This window comes from Delphinapterus leucas, chromosome 9 (genome assembly GCF_059928025.1).
Source record: "Delphinapterus leucas isolate spDelLeu-1000000601 "Yukka" chromosome 9, BTC_Dleu_Yukka2, whole genome shotgun sequence".
Lineage (NCBI taxonomy): Eukaryota > Metazoa > Chordata > Mammalia > Artiodactyla > Monodontidae > Delphinapterus > Delphinapterus leucas.
In genome coordinates, this window is record NC_143137.1 from 68,980,842 (window position 1) to 68,993,134 (window position 12,293).

Below are 12,293 nucleotides of genomic sequence, written 5' to 3' on the forward strand. Positions count from 1 at the left end.
GCTAACGTCTCAATAAATAAAAGGACTCAAGTGATCATTCTGTGAAAATTCACCAATATTATAACATAAACTTTTTTTTATAATTTGTGTGAATTTAATGACAATAAATTTCAAAGAAAAAAGAATTTATTCCTACTGAAAAAGGTGATGTTTATAGTTTAATAGTAAGTTATCTTAAAGGCTCATTTTTTTTTTTTTTTTTTTGCGGTACACGGGCCTCTCACTGTTGTAGCTTCTCCCGTTGCGGAGCACAGGCTCCACGGGCCCAGCCGCCCCGCAGCATGTGGGATTCTCCCGAACCGGGGCACAAACCCGTGTCCCCTGCATCGGCAGGCGGACTCTCAACCCCTGCGCCACCAGGGAAGCCCCACCTATCAGGCTCTTGATCGGTTTTAGTAACAATGAACTTTCGCTGAATATGTCTGTGTCACTGACAATGTCATTCACTTTAGACATTCTGTCTCAATTCATACATCTAATCCCACCACTAAGAAATAAAATCAATAATACAAGGTAACCCTTGGTTTGCAGTTACTAAAATTCAAAAGGAAATATTTAAGTTCCTTCTTAAATCTCCCAAACTGTTTTACTCTTCATTTGTAACAGAAAATAAATCCTTTAGCAGGTCTGCCACTGCCGATGATAAACCATCACTCAGTCTAATTTGCACTGGAAATAATTATGCAGTCAGCTTGGCATTAAATCATTTTAATCAGTTCTTGAAACTGGAAGTTGAAACATCTTCCCACTGGGATTTTTGCAGTGGTTGTTACCCAGTAGCTCTTTGAGACAATTTGCAAAATATGCAGGTAAAGGCACCAAATGGGTTGTTAGCTATGGAATCAGAAATGATGGACAGACCAATACAATGGAATATCTATTCTAGTAAGTCTCTCTTAGCGGATGTAACAAAGATTTCTAGTGGCCGAATGTATACTCAGTTCACAAATCTAAACTCATTTTAATTCAACATAGAGCTATATTTTAATAGGTTCCAATTAAACCAAATGCGAGTCATCACTATCTGTCCTTGAGGGAAGGAAACATTCTAACAAGATAGTACGCTGTAGCCCTGCGGATCCCAAGTCATTTTCCCAGTGAACTCCTGAGTGTCTACAGGATTTCATCAAAGGCTTGCCATGCATTTTATTTTTCATTAGAATATGTGACTACAGAAAGTGTATAAATGCTGAATTTATGGTATGCAGTGAATTGCCACTTTAGTGCTAAAAACCATTTTCAAGAGTTAAGTCTAATCCAAACCACACTTTAATTTCAAATGTAATGAATTAGATTTTGATACTTAAATTTCATGATGGTTGCAAAAAAAAAAATCCAACATACTAAATTTAAACTCTCAAAGGCTTCAATTTTACTCAGCAATTTGGAACTTTCCTGGTTTTGTTTTGGCTAAATACTATTCTTTCCATTCATAACTGCCTAGTATAACCTACTGAATATCTATTAAATATGATGCAAAATAGATAGATCAGGTTATACAATTTTTAAAAATCATTCTAGTAGCGTAGGGTGAATGATACAGCATGATCTTCTGGCAAAACCTTACTAATTGGGGTTTCCCTGATGGCGCAGTGGTTGAGAGTCCGCCTGCCGATGCAGGGGACACGGGTTCGTGCCCCGGTCCGGGAAGATCCCACATGACGCGGAGCGGCTGGGCGCGTGAGCCATGGCTGCTGAGCCTGCCGTCCGGAGCCTGTGCTCTGCAACAAGAGAGGCCACAACAGTGAGAGGCCCGCGTACCGTTAAAAAAACAAAACAAAACAAACTTACTAATTTTATACAAGCCAGGAATGGATTAAAATTCAGTCTTTTTTAAATTAAAAGAAACACACCCTAATTTTCATTGTTTTTCAAAAAGTATACAGTAAAATAAACATGGCTAACAGAGTACTGCCAATTAGTGGTTATTTGTAACTAGCATAAATGAATAAATATAAACCATTTGTAGTTAAAATATTAATTTTTTTGCAAATAGATATTTCTGAAGGCTCCATGTCCATATTTAGCGTAGGTGTAGCACACTATATGTATTATTTATTTGTATATGTACTATTAATTTTTCTTCCATTCTTGTTATTGATAAAAACACCTATCTATATATATCTAATATAACTATAAATATCAATATATATCTATCTACCTATCTATCAAACTGTCTTCTATCTATCAAGCCACTTGAGTAAAAGCTCTTTATCCATATTGGGCAAAATAAATTTGATAAACAAATCTTTAATTGATAAATATTATGATGTAAACTAGAGGTCAGACTCTGCCAGAATGATCACAATCACCATTTTGAAATGATAGTTACTAAGGCGAGAATACAATTATGCAGTTTAATGAGACTGGAATGTGTGAATTAACTGGAGAAAAACAAAGGCTGAAATATAATCAGCAATTAAGATGCAAGTGCTTTTTAGCATTTTAAAATAATAACTACAAAGCTACTCTTTCTGTTTAACTTTTTACTTCACTGAGTGACTGATTGTATCCTAGGCTTTTCTTATTGATTGCTGACCTTTTCCTGTCATTTGATGTTAAATACCATGCATTGAATGCATCACAATGTAACATGGCCTGAAATGGATCAGTAAGTTGAATGTGACCATAAGAAATGGATCCAATCCTTGACTTAGCCGAGACTAATCTTATTTATAAGTTTGCTTTATTCCATTTCATTTTTCTTAGTACATTCACTTACTAAATACTATTAACAATCAAATTAGTGATGATTTTAGTATTTTATCACCAAAGCCTTTGTTTCAATGTTTTATTAGTAAAAGGCAACCACATAGTCTTCTTGATTGTGAAGCCATTGTCCAGTCAACTCCTTTTTATGCCTCAGGCCTTAGGACACACTAATTTTAAGACCATCTCCAAGGCCTTCTATACAAGGTGCTTTGATGTTGAGAAGGAAGAAATGGCCAAAGTGTCTTAAGTCTTCTATTATGTTAAATATCCCATATTGGGCAATGATGAGCAAGTAAAATAGACATACGAAATAATACATTTTTGGTATATTCAACCTATGATATAATTATTATGAATGTTCCATGCATTGATATAATGATATGAAGTAGTTTAAGATCTAGTTAATAAGACTAGAAAATAAGTCAATAGTGGACTATGAATCATTATTTTATTTAATGATACAATAGTTGGCATTATTACAAAATCGAGAGATGTTTTCTCGTCTTTATGTATGTTGAGACTCTCCTACCTCTCATAGGGAAGGGACAACATTAACGTCCTTATTTAGCTTAGTATGATTTATGTCATATACATGTGACTTTTAGACATAATTACAAAAAGAACAATCTACCACAAAAAAGCACTAAGGACTCCTTCATGCTCAGGAGCCAAAAACTGAAAACCAAGATCTTGTCAATACGTAATGAAGCCTCTTTGGCTTTCTTCACTTGGAGTGATGGGATCAATCATTGATTGAATTGACAAAACAGTTATTTAACTGTATAATCTTGTTCAAGACCCATTACATTGGTTAATAAATGGCATGTCAAACTTGAAAACAGTGAAAAACTAGTTTTTGTTTTCTTTTGTTTTAGTTTTTGGTTTTGGGACCCTGCAATATTATTCAAATATTCAAAGTTTCCCAACATATGGTAGTGATTTTTCCACAATTCCTTTCTCAAACTTAACTGCATATTAGAATCACCTGGAAAACTTTAAAAACTGCTGATATCTGAGTTCCATCTTCAGAAACTATGATGTCATTTGGATGGCAGCCTGGGCATTGGGTCTTGTATCTCCCCCAGGTGATTATAATGAGCAGTAGACTTGGTATATTTAAATATCATATTCTTATCACAACTCACTGCTGGATTGCCACCCAACTTACTCAAATGTCTTATTTACTGAATCGATGGTCTCCCTATCCCTCTCTTTTTTCTTAATATAGAATTTTCTATCAAAACTTGAATGTGCCTTATATTAAAAAAAAGCAGGGGGGCTTCCCTGGTGGCGCTGTGGTTGAGAATCTGCCTGCCAATGCAGGGGACACGGGTTCGAGCCCTGGTCTGGGAAGATCCCACATGCCGCGGAGCAACTGGGCCTGTGAGCCACAACTACTGAGCCTGCGCGTCTGGAGCCTGTGCTCCGCAAGAAGAGAGCCTGTGATAGTGAGAGGCCCGCGCACCGCGTTGAAGAGTGGCCCCCGCTCGCCGCAACTAGAGAAAGCCCTCGTACAGAAGCAAAGACCCAAAAATAAATAAATTAATTAATTAATTAAAAACAAAAAAAAAACAGGACTTCCCTGGTGGCACAGTGGTTAAGAATCCGCCTGCCTATGCAGGGGACACGGGTTCAAGCCCTGGTCCGGGAAGATCCCACATGCCGCGGAGCACCTAAGCCCGTGTGCTACAACTACTGAGCCTGTGTTCTAGAGCCCTCAAGCCACATCTCCTGAAGCCCGGGCACCTAGATTCCCGTGCCCTGCAACAAGAGAAGCCACCGCAATGAGAAGCCTGCACACCGCGATGAAGAGTAGCCCCTGCTAATCGCAATTAGAGAAGGTCCGCGCACAGCAACGAAGACCCAACGCAGCAAAAATAAATAAATAAAATAAGTTAAAAAAAAAAAAAGCAATTATTCTGATACGTTTATTCTGTAAACACGTACTTTTTTATACATGTTAGAGACAAAGACAATAACTTTTAGCAGTGTTTATTTTTGTTAAAAGAAACTGATGGAATTGAAGGTTAAATCACCTTCCGATTGCACAGATTAAACAAGAAAGTATTACATATTTCATCTTTACAAAGCATCTTATTGATTTAAAAAGATCCATACTATTGATAAAGTTCATGATGAAACATATATGTAATGAGGAGACTGAAATATTTATTTTACATATCTACAGTATGTATTGTCCTATTTCTAGATCAACCACAACTTACACAAGAAAATATTTAGATACATGAAAAAGCTTCAGAACATAAAAAATTAACATTTTGAAAAAAATCACTTGTGAAAGCTCATTAAATAATAACATTGACAAATAAATAGTTAATCAGCTTTACTTATTAGCTGCTGCCATGCATTTCTGGCATTCCAAGCGAGGGTCAGCATGCAGGGTATAATTTCATACTATGAGACTGTAAAAAGCTACAGGGCTTATTTTTGAAGTGAAATGTCACGAAGTCTTTCACTCTTTCAAAGGGCGATCACTCTTGGCTGCTAAACTGTTCCCGTGAAGATTACCAAAAAAGCACCTTCCTGAAGTGTTAACCTGAAGATTCATGGCAACAATTTTTTTTTTTTTAAACTTTTCAATTCTGAAGAGGTTTTGTTGGGGGGTGGGGGAGATGGATTGGGAAATGAAGGGTAACTGAGAAGCCCTCTTCCTTTTTAAAAAGTAATGATTCAGTGATGTGTATAGTATCACCAGTCTTTCAAGAACTAATACTACAGGATGTGTGGAATTAATACTACAGGATGTGTGGAATTTAAATGCAAATCCCACTCATGGATGTGCGTACGTCTTGAAAAAGAAAAAGCTATTTCCAAAGAAGCTCCTGATACTTAGGACAGCTTGCTGGGTTTGATCAAAGCAGAAAGCATATATTTTCAAGTAAGAAAAGAGCAGTGGCAGGCTTGAGTCTTCCGAGCAATCAAATCTGTAAAGCAGATGGTTACCAGTCAGTCCAGTTTGGAGGGCCTGAATTCTAACTCATGCTGTGCTTGCTGGATTTGCTGGCTCTTTTCCGCTCTCTGTGATGCTGGGCTGGCTTGGCAGGAGACATGCTCTCGAAGTTATGACTGGACTCATTGTGCTGCCGCGTGTACCTCTTGCACTTGCAGGCGGTGACCACCGTGATTTTGTAGGTGCGCGTGCTGCCATCTTGGCACTGCAGCTGGATTCTCTGGGTACGCGTTTTGTCATTGACACACCTCCACTCCTGGGAGCTCCTTCTGCTCCAGTACTTTGTTCCATAGCCTCCTCCGATCCAATTGGGGAGCACAGGCAGGGGCAAGCATTCGCCAGCGCACACCAGCTCCTTCAGGGGGCTGATGCTAGTGCACTGGCCGTCAGAGATGTATTTGGTGGAACGCAGTTCCCGGCAACCTACTTGAACTCGAGCTGCAGGAAACAGGAAAAAAATGTGCATCAGAGGCAAAAAACAAACGGACAGTTTTTTTTTTAAAGTAATCTGCAATGACAAAAATAATGTCCAAATGATAGCAAATGGCCAAATAGGAAGCGAACACCCATTTTATTTTCACAATGCAAAACACTGCCTGGATGGTTGTAGAGAAAGCTTTCATGAAAATTATCAGCTTATATGGCTACAATTTATGGAATAAAATAAACTGGGCCTGATTTTTTTTTCATGTATAACATTAGCTAATAGCTTACTGGAGTATATGAAAATCCCATTTTCTTAGTCTTACTCCTCAATAAGTATTAAGCAGGCCTTACATTTATGTGTAAATATTCATTCTTTAATGAGGTAAGAAGGAGTATACTTTAATGTTCTTTTACTCATGGGTCATATTAGTTAATGTCTGCAAGTGCTTTTAATTAGGTTTTTTTAAAAAAATCTATTGAGAAAATATTTAAATATTGTGTACAATGCAACCCATAATATTTTGTTTCACTTATAAAATTCAGCTGCAGAGAATCATATATACATATGTGTACGTTTGACATTTTACATATCAAACTTAATAACTGCATTTTAAGCATAAATTCCCAAGCTGACTTTTAAAAACACAAATATTAAAGTGTTTAAATGCAAAATGTCACTACAACTCAATATTTAAAGAATATAAAACCCCCTAAATCAGGAACGTATGGTTGCCATAACAACTTGGCTACATTTCCATGAATTTTATGGCAGAAAAATGCCTAACATGTCTGATTTACAACTGCAAAAGGAACTACGGTGTTCGTTTCCTGAATATTGGTCATGGCAAACTTTTTGTTTAGTCATTTGAATTTGATAAGCATGTTCTCTAATTGACTGTTTCTCATTACATGCCTTACATAATTAAAGCAAAAATTAATCTTGAAATATTTGAGTTTTCCTTTCCATTGCTTTGTTATCTAAACTTGAGGAGAATTGCCTGTAACAAGCTTGGGGGAAAAAATCGAGCCTTGTTAACCAGAAATATATATACATTTCAAAGTACAGACTGCTGAAATTTAAAAAATAAAAATTATAAGGGACATTGAAGTGGTCTTGCATAGAATATTGAAAGCTAGTATGAAGTAGATACTAAATTAGGAGTTTTACGTCAGCTCTGTACCACAGTACTAGTAAGGTGAGAGATATAGGCTAAAGGGATGTGATAGTTGTGAAAAAATTTAAGGTATATGCACGTACATCCATGCGGGTACAGAGCATGAGACTGAAATTAAAGTGTAAACGAGCTGGCTGGTCAGGGTACTCTGTCTGATTCTGATTCAGTTCACCTTCCTGAAGCTGCCTTAGGAATGCACCTGGAAACAGCTGGAGATGATTTTGACCTGTCTAGCTTTTTGTTCCTGTTCATATAGAGATTTGGCATTTTTGCAGTGACAGTTCATTGACAATGAATACCCACCACATTGCTCGGTAATCTAATAATAATAAAGTAGTTCCTGTGTACCTAAAAGCAACCATCCTCATGAAAATTAAAACACCTTGGTTTTCTTAGAAAGACACTAACAGTCACACTTGCTTTGACTTTTCAGAGGTTGAAACTCCTTTTAGCACTTGAACGACGAGTGCTTGAGGACGAGCTAAAGATTTGTGTAAGATTTCTTGTGTACTGTTTCTCTGTGTCTCTTTTAAAACCCTATTACTAGCATGTGAACTCTTCTAAAGGAAAGGAGTGAAGTAAAAGAAGAAATTTGAATCCCTCTAACTAATGGTCAATGAGTCTGTCAATTAAGCAAACAGAAAAGAAGAAAAATATTTTCTATACAAAATATTATTGTACTGTCATTATTTTATATCTCTAAAGTCATGAAAGTTTCCCCAGTCTCTCCCAGAAATATACAGTTACCTAAATTTTGATCTGGTTAATGAGGAATTATTTTGGAGAATATGATTCTCCAATGGTTTTAGTTTTACCCCTCTTTCTCAAATATCATCATCCAAACTTCAACTTTTTCACTAGACATGTTTTAGAAATCAGTGTGAGCCATTTTTTTCCCCCCAAAAAGCTTCTTTTTTTTCCCTTGTGATTTCCCATACATGGTTTGGTTAATTACCTTTATACACTTTACCAAAATTGCACATGTCCTGAAATAAACAGAAAACAATCTGAATTTAACTAGAACAACACTTTGTAAAAATTGTCATCTTGCATGATTTTAAAGAAGCAACAGTCTAATTCCTGGAAACATTTTCTTTTGGAATGTTTAGAAACTTAAGTCTGCGCCTACGTTATCAAATCACTGTTTTAGTAATGTTAACTTTGTAGGGAAGAATGCCAATATACACGTGCAGCAGATTTTCCCAGATTGTTTAGCAAAACGTATATGGTTCAGGTTAGTTAGCAATGAAAGAGTTCTACAGGAATGTGAGCTAATGCTACCAAATAAGAAAAAACCAAATCCATGGAAGTAAAACACACTTACTGTTCCGATCCAGTCCAGTGTCACTGAAATGCCTGCCTCCATTTCTGGCTTGATTCATCGTGCTGTTGTTGCTGGGCTGTGCTGGAACAGGTTTAACCACATGTGAATAAAGGATTTCTGTGGCATCATTTTTAAAAGCCAAACAGCTTTTCATTAGGATGCATGCAAGGGGAATGAGATAGAAATGAATGGCAGGAGGAAGCATGGTGAGTAGAGGATTTGCTTGGCTGGAGAGCTGGTTAATTCCTTTCCCTCTGCTTCTGCACTGTAACTGTGAAATTCCTCCTCAAGCTTCCCTTTATATATCCACTGAGGTTTGGCGTTCATTCAGGTGTAAAGTTGTGTAAAGCTTCAGAGTGAAAACACAGAGAAGGGGTGGGATCCCTACATGACCCTGCAAAAGAATTTTACCAATGGAAGAGAAGACTACAGAAAAGGAGGAGCTTGGTATACAAATTGCCTGAAATTTCAGAGTTGGACTTCATCAGTTGTCTGTGAGCTGAAGCAGCCAGGCACACTCTATAGTAACTACAGCACCCCCCCCCCGTCTCTCTGTCTCTCTGTCTCTGTCTCTCTGCCATTTCCTTTCCTAAATCTAGTTCACATTCGGGTTTAATTTAAATGAAAATACGCTGCTGTTCATTTGAAGAGATTTACATTCCCCCAGTTGTTCTGTATTTGCGATAGGGAGAGGGTTCATCCCAGATAATAAGAGGAATTCAGGAGTTAAATATTGTAGGGCTTGCATGAAGCACCTAATTAGTTAAACATATCTTGTTTCTCAAGACGCAAACCACCATATTTTTTTCTTAAATGTATAGGCACAGAGCTAAAAATCTCCCCCCTGGACACACTTAAATAATGCAGCTTTGATCTGCATGAACTGCTGCGCTCCTAGGTAAATTATTGCCAGGGGTTCTGTGTGGAGAATAATGAGCATAGCTCTGTCTGCATTAAAGTAACTAATATCAATTTTCATCTTAAAAATGTGGCACAAGCGTTAACATTCATTGCCTCATTTTACGTGAAAGAAAGCCATTTCTGACAGATTATTGTTTAGCAAATTAAATTCAAGATAATTTTTACAAGGTTTTTCATTTGCTGCAGAACACATGTTCTACCTGCATTTACTGAACATTTTGTTCATTACTTCCTTTGGCTCTGCTGCTCACATAAGAAACATGGTAGTTTTCTGTTTATCCACACAAGGCACAGATGTTCCATTAATTACTACTAGGCCACTAATCTCTATCCTTAAAACAATTATGAAATTCCAACTGATTGGTGGGACATTTTGATTGGAATCAAAATTCTGAATCTCTTTTCACTTTTAAATCCATTTTTTTGCGCTTCGTGTGGCTATTAAACTCACCTTATGGCATGGATACATCTCTTTATAAACTTTTTCCTATTGTAACTGCTGTTCATATCTATCTGTCTATCTATCTATCTGTCATCAGTCATCTGGGTTTTTCCACAGTAGCACTATCAGCATTTTGGAATAGATACTTCTTTGTTATGGGGGGGTGGCATTCTGTGAGTTTAGTAGCATACCTGGCTTCTACCCACTAGATGCCAGTAGCACCCCCAGTTATAACCAAAAATGTCTCCAGACATTGCCAAACGTCCCCTGTGAGCTAAAATGACTCCACTTGAGAACTACTTGTTATCTATCTATCTCTATCTCACTACAAAAGAAAGTACAATTAAGAACAAAAGACTAATTATTTAATAATACTAAGGAACAATTAGGAGAAAAATGGTACTGCGGTTTTACTTAAAAACAACAACAGCTTCTCTTTTAGAGGTATATACTGAAATATTCCTAGATGAAATAATATGATACCTGGAATAAACTTCCAAAACAACATGGGAGGGGGGTAGTTAGGTGTGTGGATGGGGCATGATTTGATGGCTGTTGGGGCACGATTCCGGATATTCTATTCTGTTTACTCTTGTATATGTGCAAAATTCTACATAATCAAAACTTTTTTAAAAACTAAATTCAAAAAAATCAATATATACATACAAGTCCCCTACATATGAACGAGTTCGTTCCCAGAGCATGTTCCTAAGTCCAACAAAGTTAGCCTAGGGACCCAACTAACACAATCGGCTATATAGTACTGTACTGTAGTAGGTTTATAATAGTTTTCACACAAATAATACATGAAAAACAAACACAAAATAAAGAAAACATTTTTAATCTTACTGTACAGTACCTTGAAAAGTACATTAGTACAACAGCTAGCAGACGGGGGCTGCCATCGAGTGAACAGGCAAGAAGAGTTACCTACTAGAGGTGGGAGGTAGTAGAGCTGAAGGATCGCCAGCAATAGGAGACAGAGGGCGAGCTGCAATTTCACTCTCGCTTGATGTTGATGGAACGCATGTTCGAATCTTTGAAAGTTCACAACTTGAAGGTTCGTACGTAGGGGACTTACGGTACTGCCAATCTGATCTCTATCTTAGGATTGTACGTAGTCATTTATTCTAACATCCCTCCTGGAAAATAATACATCAGTTTATTCTGTGCACATAGAGATTATAGATCAGACATCCTTCTAAAATAGAAACTATGAAGGATTTCTTATCCTGCTTATCAGGGGACTTCATATTAAATACATGAAGTGTGTTAATATTAACCATTGACTGGTAGACCCAATGCCTAAAGGAAGTAGGAGCATCAAAATATCTAATCTCTTCCCCCTTACTCTTTTTTGTGTCAGGAGGAGGAGATTTGTTTGTTTGTTTGTTTGGCTGCACTGCGCAGCTTGCAGGATCTTAGTTCCCCAACCAGGGATTGAACCCAGGCTGGGTGTGGAGTCCTAACCACTGGAGGAGGACAAGATAATTTAATCTGCAGTTTAATTATTAGGTTGGGCTAATCAAATTAACTCATAATTGTTAAATCTGCTCTGTACCTAGTATTCTGTAGGCGCAGCCTTAGGATATCCCCTCAGGCAGGAGTAAAATTAGGAATGACGGTAATGTGGTTGATACCTGTGGACAGGAAAACTTCAGCATTCAGACAGTGACTTCTATGATTAGGTTAGCAAAATACTGTGACTTTCAGTCTTGCTTGCCTGCTCTAGCCATCTCACTTGCTTCTATGGAAGTCAGCTCCCATAATGTAAGCTTTCACACGGAGAAGCCTAAGGGGCATGGAACTGATGTCTCTCACCAACATGGAGCAGAGGCCCTCAGCCAAACAACCCTTGAGGACCTCAATTCTATCAACAACCACATGAGTGAGTTTGAAAGCAAATCTCTCCACAGCCAGTCCTTCACATGAGGCTGTAGCCCTGGCCTACACCCTAATTGCAATCTTATAAGAGATTTTAAGTCAGAAGCATCCACAGGAACTATGAAATAATAAAAGTTTTAAATAAGTTGGGGTAATTTGTTACATAGCCATAAATAATTAACACAATATTATCTGCTTAAAAATGAAGAAATAGTAATTAAGCCATTCATTTTGTGAAGAATGCTAGGACCTGAAAAGCATGGAATCATTTAATATGGTAACTGAGTAACTTTCATTCTTTGGGCAAGCTTTAAAGCTTATTTTCCAGGTCTCAGCTGAGTCATCAATGTGATGTCATTATTATTATTATTTTTTTTGCGGTACACGGGCCACTCACTGTTGTGGCCTCTCCCGTTGCAGAGCACAGGCTCCGGACGC

At 37.5% G+C, this 12,293-nt stretch overlaps 1 protein-coding gene across 1 annotated transcript; it reads right to left on the reverse strand.

Annotated features, from left to right (window-relative positions):
• Positions 1-2,516: 2,516 nt before the first annotated feature.
• Positions 2,517-8,973, reverse strand: SOSTDC1 (sclerostin domain containing 1). The gene is made up of 2 exons (XM_022590030.3): positions 8,609-8,973; positions 2,517-6,121 (listed from the first exon to the last, which is right to left on the reverse strand). Exons 1-2 carry the CDS (start codon positions 8,811-8,813, stop codon positions 5,706-5,708), a joined length of 621 nt encoding a protein of 206 aa, XP_022445738.1. The 5' UTR covers positions 8,814-8,973; the 3' UTR covers positions 2,517-5,705.
• Between the last annotated feature and the right edge of the window lie 3,320 nt (positions 8,974-12,293).